Source organism: Anabrus simplex, chromosome 5, assembly GCF_040414725.1.
Source record: "Anabrus simplex isolate iqAnaSimp1 chromosome 5, ASM4041472v1, whole genome shotgun sequence".
Taxonomy (NCBI): Eukaryota; Metazoa; Arthropoda; class Insecta; order Orthoptera; family Tettigoniidae; genus Anabrus; species Anabrus simplex.
In genome coordinates, this window is record NC_090269.1 from 82,440,053 (window position 1) to 82,460,086 (window position 20,034).

Genomic DNA, 20,034 nt, shown 5'->3' on the forward strand with positions numbered 1-20,034 from the left:
TCTAGGAAACTATAACTTAGCAGGCCTTCTTTATGGACCATTATGTGCTCGTTGCAGGAATACTAACTGAAGAATCTCATTGGTACACATTGTAAGGGTGAGGAGGCAGGTGCACAGAATTACCCCATGGCCAGATTTATCCCAACTGACGCTAGGCTTCCAATGTTTATTAAGTGAATCAAAAAATAAAGGAAATGGCTATTCCTGTGGAAAGGTTAGGCATTCTTTTCCTCAACTCAACTGATGCTGGTGGTGGTGGTGATTGTTTTAAAACTAGAGGAAGAAGTGGAAAGGTTCAAACTATTCACAGCATGAGGATATCGGCAATGGGAAGAAAAGTCAAGAAAAGCGTGAAAATGAAGGACTTTCTAGGCGTCACAAAATGTAAGTTTTTAGGGTCGGAACAGAACAAGAGTTGACCAAGGGAGGTGAGATAGGAAAAATGAAAGCGAAGAGAATGGTACAAGTAAAAGGACGCTGTTACAGACTAACCTAAGGGTATACTCGGTCGAGATGACAGTCCATAGGGATTACGATATTTAGTCGCCTCTTACGACAGGCAGGGTTACCCGAAATACATCATACTGTGAAGAGTTTGAATATATTAACATTAGAAGTTACTTACAAAAGTTTTTATTCTTAAAGCGAAGTTATAGATACATGTTTCGTCCCTCTTGGGTACGATGATGTTTAGAGTGTTAGCTGAAAGTCAGCCACTGAACATTTCTTCTAAATTCACCTTTTTATCATCATTTCACAACTTAAATACACATTCCAGATCCTTTCTTTCTATTCCAGTGCACCGTACAGATAAAATTAATAGATCATTATTTGTGGCGACCGGCACCAGATTATGGAATTACCTGCCATCTCAGGTCAGAGAAACTAATAGTTTTAATATTAATTTAGTTAGTAATTTATTTAAATTTATTTTCAATTCTATTAATTTATGTAGTTTTAACTATTTTAAGTATCTTAGTATTTTATTTAAGATTTTGATTAGTATGTGGTTAAGTGTAAGAGAGGGCCTCGAACCCTATTTTCGCCACTGTAAAATGGGCACTAATCAGTCAGTCAGTCAGTCAGTCAGTCAGTCAGTCAGTCAGTCAGTCAGTCAGTCAGTCAGTCAGTCAGTCAGTCAGTCAGTCAGTCAGTCAGTCAGTCAGTCAGTCAGTCAGTCAGTCAGTCAGTCAGTCAGTCAGTCAGTCAGTCAGTCAGTCAGTCAGTCAGTCAGTCAGTCAGTCAGTCAGTCAGTCAGTCAGTCAGTCAGTCAGTCAGTCAGTCAGTCAGTCAGTCAGTCAGTCAGTCAGTCAGTCAGTCAGTCAGTCAGTCAGTCAGTCAGTCAGTCAGTCAGTCAGTCAGTCAGTCAGTCAGTCAGTCAGTCAGTCAGTCAGTCAGTCAGTCAGTCAGTCAGTCAGTCAGTCAGTCAGTCAGTCAGTCAGTCAGTCAGTCAGTCAGTCAGTCAGTCAGTCAGTCAGTCAGTCAGTCAGTCAGTCAGTCAGTCAGTCAGTCAGTCAGTCAGTCAGTCAGTCAGTCAGTCAGTCAGTCAGTCAGTCAGTCAGTCAGTCAGTCAGTCAGTCAGTCAGTCAGTCAGTCAGTCAGTCAGTCAGTCAGTCAGTCAGTCAGTCAGTCAGTCAGTCAGTCAGTCAGTCAGTCAGTCAGTCAGTCAGTCAGTCAGTCAGTCAGTCAGTCAGTCAGTCAGTCAGTCAGTCAGTCAGTCAGTCAGTCAGTCAGTCAGTCAGTCAGTCAGTCAGTCAGTCAGTCAGTCAGTCAGTCAGTCAGTCAGTCAGTCAGTCAGTCAGTCAGTCAGTCAGTCAGTCAGTCAGTCAGTCAGTCAGTCAGTCAGTCAGTCTGTCTGTCTGTCTGTCTGTCTTCAGCTTAGCGTGGAACGAAAGTTAAAAATTAAAATTAGCCTAACATATAAACGTATTATATACATGTCTACAAGAACTCAAATTTACATGGTCTTAGTGTGCCATTTGACAACAAAGTGGTGACGTGAAATCCATTTGTAACATCTCATCGTTGTTAAAGTATAAAGGAATTTTACGTTTCTTTCTGACTCACAGGTTAAGAGAGTAAAATCATGACTTGTAGTTGAGCCTTGGTTCTATACTGCTATTAATAAAATAATACATTATACTGTAACAGTGCGTAACTATGTCATGCAAACATACATTCTTTTGCAAATCACCATAGGAAAATGAACACAACGATCGTTGTTCTTATGGATTACATATCGATATGCGACCGGGAGGCGTGACCAGTCTTAAGGAAAATAATGGATAGGAAGAGCATTGGGAGATACGAGGGTTTGCTGTAACAGCGATGATTTAGAGGTCAGTGCAAATTGGAATGAATCTTAGAAAATAAGTATTTATTTATATTTATTTATTGTCTTGTTTTTTGTGGCGAGACTCAGGCTATGAAGTCTGCTATTCTGTCCGACCATACATACACCTACATGAAGAGTTAAATATACACTAAATTATCTACAGTTTAATATCTTAAGGTATCAATTAAATGTTTTAATTAACCTAATAACTTAGCTATGATCTAATCCTACTATGTTATAAGAAATTATTATTATTTATTAACCAGGTTTGACAGAGTTTCTTAAAGCGGAGGTGGTTTGACACGCTCCTAATTTCAGCAGGTAGGGAATTCCAAATTCGGCTGGCGGCGACTATAAATGATCTACTGTAGCCAGTTGAGCGGTGACTGGGAATGCTTAGTACTGCGGCGGATCATGATCTGGTAGGAATACTAGGAGGTGATGCTAGGTAATGGAATTGTGTGGCAAGGTATTCAGGTGTGTTAAGGTTTAGTATACGATGTAACAGGGAAAGAGTGTAAATTTCGTCGCTCTCTTAAGCGTAGCCATGAAAGCCTACCAAATGCGGGAGAAATATGGCTAAACCTTGGTATATCTGAAATAAATCGAACGCATGCGTTATGTGCCTTTTGGAGCTTGATGGAAAGTGAGGCGTTCAGGTTACTGTATACTACGTCACAGTAGTCGAATATTGGCATTACCATATTTTGGATAAGCAAAGTATACATGAGCTAAAAGCTAGATATTATGTGCATTTACACAATAACAATAAAATAATAATAACCTAATATTAATTATAAGGGATGAAATCACAATTGCGTTTTCTGTGGTGGTTAGTACTGTGGTGCGTTGTCTGAATATGAGGAGGGGAGTGTTGGGACAAACACAACCAACCAGTCCCCGAGCCAGAAGTATTAATCACATGCGATTAAAATCCCCGACTCGGCCGGGAATCGAACCGGGGATCTTCTGCACTGAAGGCATCAACTCTGATTATTCAACCAATGAATCGGGCAATGATAATAATAATAATAATAATAATAATAATAATAATAATAATAATAATAATAATAATAATAATAATTGTTCCGGGGATACCTGTGGAGCAGAAAGAGGTTAAAGAAGGTGCCAAGGTGAATGGGTCTAACTACAAAACCAAAGTTAATTTAAAACTGTAACAAAGGTTATATATTTTTTCTCTTTTAAAACAAAACCAACAAGTAACAATGTCCCAGGTACCGGTAGCAAAAACAAGTCTAGTAAAGACAAGATTGGTGGTATAAACAGAACTTGGGCTTCAAGTCCTCACTTAACAATTCCTGAGCTACACACTTAGCTTTACAAAGATCACGATTTTATGCAAGGGCAGAACACCCCTCAATACATGGAGCACTTGCTCCCAATTTTTAACATCAAGCCTCCCAGAGGCACTTTTACAACACTAGAAAAGAGCTGACACGCTCTCAGCTTTCTCAAGCCTATTCAAAGTAATATCAGAACCTTACAGTTACTTGCCATCAAGGCACAACTTACAAAAATGAACCAGGGGTATCTCGTACCCAACCTACAGGGCCTTCGTGTAAAATAAATAATAGTTAAATAAATGGCCCGAACACAAAATGAAAGGAGGCGTATGCTTGCACTCCTCTATGTGACTTCATAAAACCTAAAGGGCACTAGGCCGATGACACAGGGGCTATTCCCGAACTATGGAGGTGACTCGTATAAGAATAATTTAAGACATTACGGAAAGGAAGAAAACCAGTTACAAAACGTAGTTACCTCAAACCAATATGAAGGGGACCTCGAGAGGGTAAAGCACTCTCCATCCCCGAATTACAGTTACAGATTTGATGAAAAGCCGGCAGAAAATTACATTTTTAGAAAAATAGGTTACATGGTAAAAGTTTCGGACCTATCCCTCGGGTTAAATTGCGGAGCTAGTAAGAAATAAATATGTTAAACGGCCATTACCTTGCTGAAGACCTGCGGCCTGATGAAAGAGGCGGCTCCCGCCTCCTGCTTGACACACACACTAAGTTAGATGTTGATCAAATGGCCAAGAGACGTGAACATCTGCAGTTTATAAACTCTCGGGGAAAGTTCGAGACCTTTCATGAATAATCAAGCCACACCCTCTCACTTTTATTGGCTAGCTTGAAGTTACACACCAAATCGAAAAAGAAGCCTGCGATAGGCCGAAAATTAATTACAGAAATTAGGGATTGGCTGAATTCAAAACTGGCGGAAAGAAAAGATCAATATTGCCAACCCAAAAAATGAATGAACGAAATTTAGTAAAGATAAACTTAAGAATACAAAATTTCTTCAAAAAGGGTTCCTTCACTTCGCATCAGGGTGCATGATCATACTTTTTGTAGTGACATCTGTTGCAGAAAGTCGAAACTTCTTGATGAATGGAAAACAAAAACAAGTAGAAATTCACACAGTTCAGGAAACTTCACCATAAAGAAATTACGGTAGTGACATCTTCTGAGGAAATGTTTAAGTAGGTCTAGTTTAAAGTTCACTGTTCCTCCTGGTACGACTATATTATTATTATTATTATTATTATTATTATTATTATTATTATTATTATTATTATTATTAATCATAATAATAATAATAAACATCATCATCTACTTGCTGTTTTCGTAGCGTCGCGGATATTTCTTGAGTGAAGACTCCTTTCTTAACCTGGTTTATCTTGCTTACTACCTTTCTTTGCTAGGTACGCCAAACAAGTGTTATGTTAGTACTAAGGCAGGTGAATTTCTTGACATAATTCAGAACATGTCCTTTTACCTCATGCCTACTTATAACAAGGATTTTGGTTTTTGTCTTGCTTATATTTGGATGTTGTACCATGCCCCAAGGATGGATTTCATTTCCTCCCTCTTTATTTTCTACCAGGACTGTGATGTCATCTAAGAATCATAGAATATCTCTTTCTCAGTGTATCTTCATTCCACCATTGTATTTATCAGCCTAAATCACTACAGCGTTCAGAACTCGATTTCTTTGGCAGGCTGATAAACGTAGATTTCAACGAGTCTTTAAATATAGGGATACAAATTTGGCAATTTTAACATTGACGAGGCATGGCGTTCAAACTCTTCATGAACGGATAGATATAGAAATAAAATAAAAGGGAGGCTGAAGAAGACCAGATGTTGAAATAGTAATATTAACATTTAGTCTGGTCAAGTTACTGAAAGCCTGACATTACAAAACACCCGCTCTATATTTGTTCATGTCTCGCATTAACTTCGACAATGGAAGCGATTACGGACGCGCGCACATACACACAAAAGCTCGCAGCACAGCGAAGTAGTAAGCTGCTTTAGTGAAAGAGAACACAGATCGCTGGTAACGGACAACTGTCAATGGGGCTGTAAGATTTGAGCTTGACTGCCTGCTCGTCAGATAAGTTCTCAGAGACTTTTATTTCTATACAGAACGTGCTGAAGATATCACATTCAGCCAGACTGAGGAACCTAAAGGAAAATCGATGGCCGCACGGTGATGAGGCGTACTGGGCAAATGAGGAGTTAGGTACTGTACTTTGTCCTGCTTTCCTTATTGAGCAGAAACGTTCTGTTGTAGCACGGGTCACCATATAAGAATACCTTTCACAGCATCCGGACGCACTGCTCGTCCTTCGAATGCCATTTCTCTGCACCACCCATACTTCATGTAATGTTACAGTTCAGGGCCCGATAACCTAGATATCATGCCCCGTAAAATAACAATGCGTCCGCCTCTGTGGTGTAGTGATTAATGCGATTAGCTGCCACCCTCGGAGGCCCGGGTTCGATTCCCGGCTCTGCCACGAAATTTGAAAAGTGGTATGAGGGCTGGAACGGGGTCCACTCAGCCTCGGGAGGTCAACTGAGTAGAGGTGGGTTCGATTCCCATCCCAGCCATCCTTGAAGGGGTTTTCCGTGGTTTCTCACTTCTCCTCGAGGCAATTGCGGGGATGGTACCTAACAAGGCCACGACCGCTTCCTTCCCTCTTCCTTGTCTATCCCTTCCAATCTTCCCATCCCCCCACAAGGCTTCTGTTCAGCATAGCAGGTGAGGCCGCCTGGGTGAGGTATTTGTCACCCTCCTTAGTAGTATCCCCCGACTGAGAGTCTGAAGCTCCAGGACACTGCCCTTGAGGCGGTGGAGGTGGGATCCCTCGCTGAGTCCGAGGGAAAAACCAACCCTGGAGGGTAAACAGATAAAGAAGAAGAATAAAGTAACAGTGCGATTATAATCGTCATCATAACCGTTAAAAAGCCCTCTTAGACAAGAGCCCACGGGTGGTAGAATGCATCTACGGTATCCTCTGCCTGTCGTAAGAGGCGACTGAACAGGTGACCAGGGGCTCTGAACCTGGTTGCGACCACGGTTCCCTTAGCTACGCTTGGCATTGCTTCCATTTACTTGTGTCAAGCTCCTTGATTTCACTTTTCCTATCTTACCTCCCGTGGTCAACCGTTCTTTTTTTACCGACGCCGACGGTATTAGATAGGGGCTGCCTGGCCGAGGTGGTAAAGGCGTGCTCGGTTCGCCCGAGGACGCGGGTTCGAATCCTCAGTCATAAAATTTAAGAAACGAGATTTCCACTTCCGAAGGTGCACATGGCCCTGAAGTTCACTCAGCCTACACGAAAAATTAGTACTAGTTTAATTCCTGGGGGCAAAGGCGGCCGGACGTAGAGCTAACCACTCTACCCCATCAAGTGCCAAGGTTACGGTTAGTGGAAGCCTTTACCTTCCGCCTCTCCAAGGGCCTTCATGGCCTGTACGGAAATAATTTTGCTTTTTGACGGTATTAGATTTGTGGAGCCTAGGGAGTCTTTCACTTTCACGCCATTCATAGCTCCCCCCCCCCCTTTTTTGCGATACCTTCGTTCTTCGAATTGTCGGTCTCCTTCCATTTTCCTTCTCATTAATGTTAATAGAGAATGGTTGCCGAGTTTTATTCCCTCTTAAAACAATAATTACCGGGCGAGTTGCCGTGCGGTTAGGGGCGTTTAGCTGTGAGCTTGCATCCGGCAGACAGTGGGTTTGAATCCCACTGTCGGCAGCCTTGAAGATGGTTTTCCGTGGTTTCCCATTATCACACCAGGCAAATGCTGGGGCTGTACCTTAATTAAGACCACGGACGCTTCCTTCCTAATCCTAGGCCTTTCCTATCCTTTCGTCGCCATAAGACCTATCTGTGTCGGTGCGACGTAAATGAAAGAAGAAAGCAAGAAACAAAAGCAAACAAGAACAATAATTACCACCACCACTCCTGCCTTTGTCTTCATATCTCCCACAATCCACTCTGTATTCTATAATTCTGGCGAGAGTGCGGGAGTAATCTGCCACGTGGTGCATACCACCTTTTAGATGGGGATACTGAAATCAAATCAGTTGTATGTTCCGCTTGTTTGCTTTGTCACTTGAATAAAAAATTGTTGCCAGACGATCAATAGCATTTTTCCCTTCTAGAGAAAGATAATTTCTCTTATTTCTAATAAAATTCCCTTTTACAAAATTTACTACGGTTAGTATTACGACTTTTCTTCCTTTAAATGTGGACTGTCAGAAATGAGGTTCTTGCAAAAATTAAAACAACGCAGCTAATTCTACTAATTCAGAAAATAGTATTTGACAATAGAATTATTCTTTCTCGGGTAGAGATAAAGATAATTAGCTCAGATATCGGTTCTCTGCCATGAGATAGATTGTGTGGAACAAGATATGTAAAATGTAAGCTGTTTGCTGTCTTGATTTTTAATTTACGAAGGTCTTATGAAATTGTACAGAGTAAGTGAGAGGTTTCTAAACTAATATATTTCCTTCTTTCTGTTTCAGAAATTACACCTTGAAAAGATCGGCGATAGAGAAATCATACTCAGAGGTAAGAGAGGAACTGTGCGTTACGCTAGACATTTATTTATCAAACAGATTAATATGTACTTTTCTGATGTACTTGAGTGAAACCATTCACTTCTGTGATGGTACAACTTTAGTCGTATCCTCTAATTCTTACAGGTAGATCACAATTCCAGAGAGTAGCTGTCAGGCCAGTCACTAATACCGATATCTCACGTGTAGAATACACGATTCTAATAATTAAAAAAAATTAAAAATAGGCACGGTTTGCAGTCTAAAAATAGCAAATTGTTGAGGGGAATTTTTTATGTGTCGATAAAAATTTTGTTCTGCGCCCTCAAAGGAGGAAGTCACGACTACGACTGTTCCAGTGTTACAAGATTATCATTAGCAATTTTCCCTTCTAGAGAAAGATAATTTACCTTATTTATAAGAAAATTTACTACGGTTAGTATTACGACTACTCTTGCTATAGATGTAGAAATAAATAATATTACAGTAACACAATAGTATGATCTGATAACATAATTATATCAAGATTGTTAGAAATGAGGTCCTTGCAAAATGTTTTTCAGCTCACCCTTCGTTGAAAATGCCATCCCTTCTCTTCACCAGTCGTAAAATTCGAAGTCTTGCCTTGTTCGTTCATTATGCTTGAACATTGGATGTACTTATATTACAGTCTTGGTTGTTAATGCTTAAATATTACAAAATATTAACACTATTTCAAAATCTCTTCTTTTTGTACCTAATTATCTTAAAATATCGTTACTATTTATTGTACTACATTATTTTTGGTCTTTTGTCCAGTTCCATGGCTAAATGATTAGCGTGCTGGCCTTTGGTCCATGGAGTCCCGGGTTCGCTTCCCGGCTAGGACGGGGATTTTAACTTTCATTGGTTAATTCCTCTAGCTCGGGGGTTGCGATTTGTGTTGTCATCATCATTAGAATTCAATGAAGGTAGAACCCCATCCCCACATACTGTACGCGCAGGTCGCCTATAAGACGTCAGCTCGAAAGACCTGTACCAGGCCTCCCCGGAACACATGTTATTATTATTATTATTATTGCAAATATTGTTATTATTTAATATTTCATTTATATAAACTGTAGATAATAGAAGTTAATTTCAGTTGTTTTCATTAGGTAAATAACCAAATACTGTGTCCTCAGAAGCACACTTACTGTTGTCAGTGAGGTAGTCCTACCATCGTAACTGAATTCTGTAATCATTCAACACGACCTCACATTTTCATCCTTGCCTTTTTTTCCTGATTAGTTGGGGTCGGGGCCCAGCTTTACGACAGAACGCTTTTCCTTACGCCAACCCTTTCTGGAGGGATGTATAGGCTACACTATTGCGTGCTTCTGTTGTCGTTGGTTGCCTAGTGTGTAAATGAAGAGGTGCGTATTTATACAAACATAAGCATTTAGTCACCGAGTAAAAGGAATTAACCAGGTGCGGATAAAAGCCTCGGCGCAGCCAGGAATTAAACCTGGGGCCCTCTGAACGGAAGGTATGACGCTGTCCATTCGGCCAACAATCCGGAGCGAACATGACCTGGCATAATTAACTTAAATTGTGATATCAGTTTATTTTACTTCGAAATCGACTTTCAGCCTATTAGGTCGTGTTATATACTTATAGTACGTGTTAAAAAAGATGTTAATTACAGAAAAAAGTGGTCAACCGGACACCAGTGGGATCCAAACCCACAACCTCCCGATTTCGCGTCCATTACTCTACCATTGAGCTATGGTGACCTGGGTCATATTTGTTCTGTCGGAGAGAATCTAAGCCACAGGTCTGGCACTACTGTCATCACACTGTAGAGTGCGTGGAAGTCGTCCGTTGTGGGCCAAGTCAATGAATATTGAATTTTCACGACCCCATTGTAATCGAAATCGACTATCAACCTATTTGGTCGTGTTGCATCTCTTCAACACGTATTATATTTATGTAACATTCAATATTCATTATTTTACTTCCCTTTAAAGCTGTATGTAATTTGTATGGAAGACGAATTTCCCAGTACATATTTATTTTCTATTTGTATGGCTACACTATAAAACAGTCGTTTCTATTATCCAGAGTTGGAAAATTTATTTACTTATCGTATGGCACGCATACAAAAAAAGTAAAATATACAATATGTATAAAGACAATGTTGGTAGCATTCACATTTACAACTGTGTGTCAAGTTGTAACCATTCTAAGAAGGGAGATGTAGCATTGATGGCATCTCGGGCTGGTCCATTATACTTCCTCAGAGGGCATTCCTAAACAATGTGCTGTGCTCCACTGACTGGGAAGGGGTTCCGCAGTTACGGGAAGGAGATTCCCGAAGTCCCCACTTATGTAGCATGGCATTACATCTAGCGTGGCCTGTTCTCAAATGATTGATTTTAGTATATTCATGTCTCTTCAGGTGAAAACCCGGGAGTCCAGTTTTGCTGTCATGGACGCCTTGGTTGTTTCACAGGTGCAGAGTTACGGCTTTGACGCCATTGGATATTGAACCCATGTTGGGTTCCTTGATTTAAGATGAGAAGGGGATAGGTCATTAAGGACCTCATGGAGTTGGGATGTAACGATTGCATTCTAAGTAATTTTGACTTCGAATCGTTACTTTACAAAATGTAATTTTTACTTGTGATTTACTTCTTAGGTCAGCCTCTGCGGTGTAGTGGTTAGTGTAATTAGCTGCCACCCCAGAGGCCCGGGTTCGATTCCCCGCTCTGACACGAAATTTGAAAAGTGGTACGAGGGTGGGAACGGGTCCACTCAGCCTCGGGAGGTCAACTGAGTAGGGAGGGGTTCCATTCCCTCGTCAGCCATCCTCGAAGTGGTTTTCCGTGGTTTGCACACTTCTCCTTCAGGCAAATACCCGGATGGTACCTAACTTAAGGCCACGGCAGATCCCTTCCCTCTTCCTTGTCTATCCCTTCTAATCTTCCCATCCCCATACAAGGCATAGCAGTTGAGGTTGCCTGGGCGAGGTACTGGTCTTCTTTCCCAGTTGTATCCCCAAACCCAAAGGCTCAAGCTCCAGGACACTGCTCTTGAGGTGGTAGAGATGGGATCCCCCACTGAGTCCGAGGGAAAAACCAACCTTGGAGTGTAAACGGATTAAGAAAGTAAGAAAGTACGTCCTTTATATTTGCCTAAAACAGTAATTTATTCGAATAATACGATGTTTAGGTCATTGCAGTTAACTGTATTCGCCGATAGATGGCTCTATGAAAGTTGCCTGTGCAGTTCTATGTTAGTCCAGTAGAGGGCTCTGTGAAAGCTAGTTATCACCAGTAAAATGTGGCAAGTTTTATTCCACAGCGCCGTTACGGCACATTTATTTCTTCGTAGCAAAAGCGTCATTGCGTTAAATTTGGAATAGAGTGACGGAAGGACGTATTATTGGTAACTGGGTATTCTTGTTTCTCTAGTGTATGATATCTGTTTTTTTTTAATGGTTACTAATCCCTTGACTGAATATCTTGCTGTTTAGCAGAAGCCAATTATTATTCTGTTCGTCATTTCTAGCGCTGAAGAGCACACACACACACAGTTTTCGGTTCTCTTTTATGAAATGTGAAATGAGTTGTGTTCCTAGGAGAGGACGCCTAAGGAGCACTGCAGAGCTCGAATTATTAAAGTATATAAAACACCACTGTTACATGCATGCACAAGATTAAGATAGGGGAATTGGCAATATTAAAAATTCCCACATATATAGTCACAATGGAAGGGAAAGTTTAAAGGCGGATAGTCTAGTATATCGTCGTTGCCGGGACGAAACCTCCTATGTGTTAATATTTTTGTAGATATACTGACCCGCAGCACATACATTATGAAGAGCGAGAATGCCTTGACAACTGTCACACAATATTGGTCCTTAGATGACAGAACCTTACCGGCCAAAATTCTAAGCTAAAATATTTCACATAGGAGGTTTTGTCCCTGCAAGGACGATATTTTCCGTTACTTTTCTCACGTTTCCTTTATCATCAGTTTCGTTTTTAGTTTTTGTTCACAGCTATTGCTGTGACAGTTCACTAGTAATTTGTAATTTTAATTGAGTAAAATATTTCTCAGATAGCTGTAATTCAGCCCAGTTACTTCTTCCTTGTACTCATCCCAGGACTGCTAATGTCAGTAAACAAAGGAACAAACATCTCGCAAAGGACCTCCTGATATAGTGCTTCCGAAGGAGAAGTTAAGGACTTCAACAAAGTTTTCCACTTGGAGATAGATGCAGTTATATCCCTCTTGACAATATGACCTGCAGTCGCTGAGTTTGAGAAGTTCCAAAGTCTGATTTTACTTCTGTAAATGTACGTTTCAAGTTTCATTACAGTTATTTGAAAACTCTAAAGAAGGTTGTATTTTGCTGACGAAAAATTAGAATAGAGAGCATCTCATTTCGCATAACATAGCGAGAAGTTTCTTGTTATTGTTGATTCCTTGTAAATTCTAGAAGCATTATTCATTGTTTGATATTGTATACAGTAAAACTCAACGAAATGGATATACAGAATAGTTTCAGATAAGATCTGTTCAAAAGAGAATACAACTTTGGAAATAACCCCTTAGGGGTCTTGCCTGCAGTCTAGTACTTCGAAATACTCCCCTCCTCAATTAACAGTCGCTTACCAGTGCTAAGTGTTTACACCAATAATCATCAATGGCGAGGATCAGCAAATGATCCTACGATTTTCATGTATATTTCGCTTGTTAAACCATACAAACTATAGTCCAAATTTAACCCCTTGACGCATATTGAAGTCAACAATAGCTGCACATGTAGTAAAGCTTCCGTTGAGCGTCTGCGAAAGATTGATTACAGAGACAACATGGCGCGGCTCGGACAATTTCACAGAGGTTAGACATACAATATGATGCGACTCCGACGATGTCACAGCTCACTACAAAAAAAGGGACAACATGGGAACTAGTGACAAAACTATTACCTTTACAAGACCAGGCTGGTGTCTGGATTTGTTAGGTCCAGCCAGTGACAAGACCATTGGGCTGGATTGGTTAGGTCGCAAGTGATAAGACCATTGGGCTGGATTGGTTAGGTCCGGCAAGTGACAAGACCATTGGGCTGGATTGGTTAGGTCCGGCAAGTGACACGACCATTGGTCTGGATTTGTTAGGTCCGGTTAGTGACACTACCATTGGTACGAATTGATTAGGTCCGGCAAGTGATAAGACCATTGGGCTGGATTGGTTAGGTCCGGCTAGTGACAAGACCATTGGTACGAACTGATTAGGTCCGGCAAGTGATAAGACCATTGGGGTGGATTGGTTAGGTCCGGCTAGTGACAAGACCATTGGTCTGAATTGGTTAGGTCCGGCTAGTGACAAGACCATTGGTCTGAATTGGTTAGTTCCGGCTAGTGACACGACCATTGGTCTGAATTGGTTAGGTCCGGCAAGTGATAAGACCATTGGTCTGAATTGGTTAGGTCCGGCTAGTGACAAGACCATTGGTCTGAATTGGTTAGTTACGGCTAGTGACACGACCATTGGTCTGAATTGGTTAGGTCCGGCAAGTGATAAGACCATTGGGCTGGATTGGTTAGGTCCGGCTAGTGACAAGACCATTGGTCTGAATTGGTTAGGTCCGGCAAGTGATAAGACCATTGGGCTGGATTGGTTAGGTCTGGCTAGTGATAAGACCATTGGGCTGGATTGGTTAGGTCCGGCTAGTGACAAGACCATTGCTGGATAGGTTAGGTCCGGTTAATGACAAGATCATTGGGATGGGGGCAAGCAAAGGAGATTAGGGGGGCGTAAGCCCTCAGGTTAAGGCCGCGAAGCCTTTAGCATCCAACTGGAGTCCTATTAAAATAATGACAAAAAGTAAGATTACGAGCGCACTCTGTGATAATTTGAAATTGCGCGATTTCCTTATTTTCAACGAAGCTGGTAACCTTGTGGGCACACACGATGCGAGCTTTATCAGAGGCAATAGAAAATAGTCGTGATGACACCTGGCCAATAGCAAGGAAGATTTAGAGTGCCTCCGTTTTAATTCTTCTGTATAATTATTTCTAGAAGCAGGTTGGTGGGTCTCTGGCAAGAATAAAGGAATGATCCTGCTCTGCGCTACTTCAGGTATAGTTTAACATCATTAAAAATAATTAGAATAATAATTAAAATTACCTTATTTGTCAGTTTGCTTCATCTGCCGCAAGCTCCCTAGTCCGACTCGTTGGCTGAATGGTCAGCGTACTGTCCTTCTGTTCAGAGGGTCCCGGGTTCGATTCCCGGACGGGTCGTGGATTTTAACCTTCATTGGTTAATTCCAATGGCTCGGGGGCTGGGTGCTTGTTCTGTCCTCAACATCTCTGCAACTCGCACACCACACTTAACACTATTCTCCACCACAATAACTCGCCCGTGACAGATGCCGCCCACCCTCATCGGAGGGTCTACCTTACAAGGGCTGCACTCGGCTAGAAATAGCCACACACAATTATAATTATTACTCCCTAGCTGTTTGGCACTAGGAAGCTGTTCGTCGCGTCAATGGGGTATTCATGAACTGGGAAACAGCATATTACTTTGTCGGTTAACGGGCATGATTTTGATAAAATGTGATGTGAATAAAGCAGTTTAACAATGGCATTTTCTTCGTTAGGAAGATAGTGGGTTCCAACCCCACTGTCTGCAGTCCTGAAGATTGTTTTCCGTGGTTTCCCAGTTTTACACCAGGGAAATGCTGGGGCTGTACCTTAATTAAGGCCACGGCCGCTTCCTTCCCACTCCAAGGCCTTTCCTATCCCATCGTCGCCATCAGACTAATCTGTGTCGCTGCGACGTAAAGTTAAATTTTAAAAGAAAAAAATTAACTTAGATCTGTTATTGCGTTATGGCTATCGACAGATATAACCTATTATATTTTTATACTAAAACAGTGATATTCAAAATCTACGAACACTGATAAGAATGATTCAGGGAATAAGATCAAAAATTTGTATACCTTCATCAATTTCGTCTGTAACTTCTATCGCAGAGGGCTATTTAACATATTCAGTTTCAGTGGATTAACTTTTAAACTAAATTCACAGTCCGAGTTTTCGAATCCCTCGTCAATTTCTTCCTCAGCCAGTCTCGGACATTACATTTTTGAACATGCAATGGAAGCAAATCTTCTTGAAGTACTATTTACTGACTGACTCTCTCAGCTACACCTTCAAATACTGTAGTATCTATAACGCAACAAACAACTGTCACTGGATGCTCTCAATATTGTCAACCCACAGAATGTAGTTGTCCCAGCTACACACCCAAATTCAAACAAACCAAACCAAACCAAACCAAACCAAACCAAACCAAACCAAACCAAACCAAACCAAACGAAACGAAACGTAACCTCATGGAGCAATAGCCCCGAAGGGCCTTGGCCTACCAAGCGACCGCTGCTCTACGCGAAGGCCTGCAGATTACAAGGTGTCGTGTGTCCCGGTGGTTAATCTTATACTCTTGGCTTTCTAGACAGGGGCCTCTATCTCACTGTCAGATAGTTCCTCAATTGTAATCACGTAGGCAGTTTGGATCTCGAACCTGCCCTCAGAACGACGTAAACGTCCCTGACCTGGCTGGGAATCGAACCCGAGGCCTTCGGGTAAGAGGCAGGTATACTACCCCTACACCGCGGGACCGTCACATCCAAATACAACAGCCATGACGCAACCATGAACTGTCACCTGAGGCTGTTAATACAACGTTTCCACCGCCGTTCCCACTGAGGGAAGATGTTCTAAGGTAGAAAAGCCATGTATAGGGCGAGTCTGAGCTCTTTCCGTCTCCACTTCGACTATTCAGATCGTACGAGCCTGCTGCTAAACCGGATAGACTCATAAATGAACGAGTCCGGACAGACTCGAACCAGTCTCATTGGTATTCACTCGAAGTGGGCGATGTTTGAACAGTGGTCAGTGCGAGTCAACCTAAACGCAACAACAGGTTGGATACACCATATCACTCAGTTGTTCAATCACTCGATTGGTGAACAAACTAAGAGTTGTTGCCTTCACGCGTGTGAGTTACGATTGCTATGTGCAGTGCGTGTATGAGAAAGATTTTCGGAGGAGACCGATTTCCGAAAATGCATGGTCTGGATGCTGTGGGGCGTCATAATTTGACAACACTTCGGATATGGTGGTGGGCCCGCATTAAATATTTTGTCAGAAAACTTCCATTAACCCAGCAAGGGCACCATATCGTGTATTAAATTACAAACGGTGTTCGAGTTTGCACACTTTTATGATCAATCAATCAATCAATCAATCAATCAATCAATCAATCAATCAATCAATCAATCAATCAATCAATCAATCAATCAATCAATCAATCAATCAATCAATCAATCAATCAATCAATCAATCAATCAATCAATCAATCAATCAATCAATCAATCAATCAATCAATCAATCAATCAATCAATCAATCAATCAATCAATCAATCAATCAATCAATCAATCAATCAATCAATCAATCAATCAATCAATCAATCAATCAATCAATCAATCAATCAATCAATCAATCAATCAATCAATCAATCAATCAATCAATCAATTTGTCCTGTTGAATTCCAATTTTATCTGCGAAGTGGGCGATATTTGAACAGCGATCAGTGATCTTCCCTACCCTTAAAAAGCCCACTTAAGCTTATTCGTCTACTAATATCACTCCACACCATCTCTCCACTGACAGCCGAGCATCCCGCTCAGTCATACAACTCGTCTCCTTACTCCCAACCCAGCCCAAAGTTCGAAAAATTTCGTAAGGCTACTCCTTTGCCGGGAATGACCCACAACGCACTGTGCTGCTTTCTTCTGGATCTTTTCCACTATCAACTATCAACTAATCCTGGTGTGGGTCCGATACATTCGAACCATACTCCAATTATTGGGGTCTTACCACACACCTACCTGCCTTCTCCATTACATTCTTACCACAAAACCTAAATACTCGCATAACAATATGAAGAGATCTGTAACCTTCAAAATAAAGGAAATACCATGAAGATGCTGGTGATGATCATTGTTCAAAGAACACGTACAGCTGGGTTGATTACAGAACCTTCATCGGTGTTGCAGAAATTAACGGTCATCATCGATGACGTTCTTCTTTTGTGGTACTATCTATGATCTATGAAACTTCTGTATCATCAAAGGAGGACCTTATCAGTATCACACGATCCCACACACAAATCCCAAACATCATGGCACTACTGCCCTTGAAGGGACCGTTGCTCAGCCCGAAGACCTGCAGATTACGAGGTGTCGTGTGATCAGCACGACGAATCCTCTCGGCCGTTATTTTTAGCTTTCGAGACCGGGGCCACTATCTCACCGTCAGATAGCACCTCAATTCTAATCACGTAGGCTGAGTGGACCTCGAACCAGCCCTCAGGTCTAGGTAAAAATCCCTGACCTGGCCGGGAATCGAACCCGGGGCCTCCGGGTAAGAGGCAGGCACGCTACCCCTACACCTACACGAATCCACACAGTGACTGAGATACCAAACGCTCAGTTACACCTCTGTGACCATCAGTGCCAATCTCTGCACCATAGATGTAGGCTCTGTAATTAAGTTGGAGGTCGACATTTCGATCCCCTGTTGCAATCCAATGCACGATATGATGCTCTTGGAGGAGGTTGGTGGAGGTTTGTTCACAATATCTGGAATGCAAATACATCACCACATCCGAAGTATCGTCAGAATTCAGCGCTCCACAGCACCCAAAATATTCATTCACGAACATTCGTCGTTTATTGAAATATGACCAGTTCGCCGTCCTCAACAAAATAGTAACAAGGGGAGGTCGCCATGTGGTTTTCAATAAAGACGTTCATTTTTTGAGGATTTGTCTTTCATTAAAAATATATCTTAGCGCTGTTCGAGCGTTTTTTCCAATGGGCCTTATTTTGTTCAAAATTAAACTTTTAAAATCTAACCTCAATCTGTCAGATATTTCTGAATTGTCCCCGTGCTGTAGTCACTAGCACATTGACCTTGGGAACTGAAGATTCCGAATTCGAATCCCATCTTTCTTTCCTTTCTTTTTCTTTCTTTTCCATTTTTATTTTAATGTACAAAATGTCATTTTTTAGATTATCGCGTAGTTTCCGGACATTCAAGCGATAGTTTTTACACGCCCAAGCACACACAGAAATGAGGATTAAACAAAACTTACCTTCACAGTCCAAAGGTCGCGAAAACAAGAGAGCGAACTAGACCCAAGAGGGCTAATGAATCACCAGAAGAAAGAATTCCAATATACTGACTTCAATAAGAACACTGTATATCAGAACATGATAACTTTCATAAGGTGAATTTAATTAATTAATTAGGTTTCCAGACAATCTTAAGGCCCAAAGAAAATAAAATAATTACGAGTTCACTTGAACTCAAATTGAAACTTTAAGCTCAGTTCAAGAAAAGAAACACCCCACACTTGAAAACCACCGATCATAAGATGGTGCTAAACTATACTTACTAGGGTTTACAACCCATTGATCAATTATCAAGAAAATCGAGATTTATTTTCTTTACAATTCTGTGATCTTAAATCACACTTGATTTAACATTTGGGAGCCGAAAACAGTCTCTTATGGCTATCCCAAAACGAAATAAGACGTCCCCAACGGAACGCTCGGCAAGATTAAGTTCAGCGAGAACAATACACCGAAAATCAAAATCAGAAGTAATTCGAGAGGTCTCCGAACAGCAAACTCTCCAGAAACAAGTTATATTAGAACATTAATTATGCAGAGAAAAGTCTCTACACTGACACATTAGGCATACATCAGCCCAAAACGTAACCCTCACGAATATGTCTCATCTACACAATAGACTCACTTCATATGTTAAAAAACAATGAAAATGAGGTCGTACGTCAAATGTCAAAATGAAAATAGTACACGCCCACAATATGTTTACTAAGAGTAGCCATGGGAACAGATCACGTGACACCGAAAGAAACATGGCTGCCCAAATAACTGAGTCAAAGGAACAATTTTACGGCTCATAAATTTACCCCCGAGCTCGGAGTTTAATAAATCAACCCATAATAAGGAAAACACTGGGTAAAACTACCCTTCACTTTGTAACAGTATGGATCTTCATGACATTACAGTTAACGAGTTACACAGATTCTTGCGACCCAGTACAATACGTACATTTTAACAAACACACTTGATATTTAACAAATTTATTAAATGGTCGCTCAAGAAAACTTATGCTTCAAAATATTTCATCAAAATAAACTCCAAATAACTTAGAACACATTTACTATATTATGATGATGATCGAAACACAATATTATTCTGTTCTCAAACGTAATTTCATTTTTCCGTAAGTTATTCAACGCCATTAATGCATAATTTAGTCGCCCCAAACCAGAAGAACTTGTTCACAGGTTTACTTTAGGTTGAACTGATCACATCATTTCTGCTTCAGGAAGGACTGGTAGCTTACTTACAATTTCGAGGAAACCTTTAGAATAAAACAAAATTTAAAACTTGTTTCGGCATTACGCCGACCGGCGAATGGTTTACCCCGGGTCGACCTGCAACACCATATCTTCTCCTTTCAATTAATCTATATTAAATTTCAGCTCCACACAAAGGGAGGACGTTCCTTCTAAAGATCGACAACAACCAAAACAACTGCCACACTTCTCATTGTCACACGTCCATGTGTTGACAAACGATAGTCTCATTTCCATCACCTCAAATAGATGGCTCCACTATACAGTGAGGCACTCAGACGAGATCAGCTGTAGCGGCGCACGACGGAACTATTGAA

General features: G+C 41.1%; 1 protein-coding gene across 1 annotated transcript in view; it reads left to right on the plus strand.

Annotated features, from left to right (window-relative positions):
- nwk (nervous wreck) overlaps positions 1-20,034 on the plus strand; it is a 1,047,247-nt gene that overhangs the window by 410,464 nt on the left and 616,749 nt on the right. Inside the window, exon 3 of the mRNA XM_068227774.1 lies at positions 8,188-8,233. Within this exon, the coding sequence (XP_068083875.1) occupies positions 8,188-8,233 (46 nt within the window). The remainder of the gene's footprint in view (positions 1-8,187; positions 8,234-20,034) is intronic.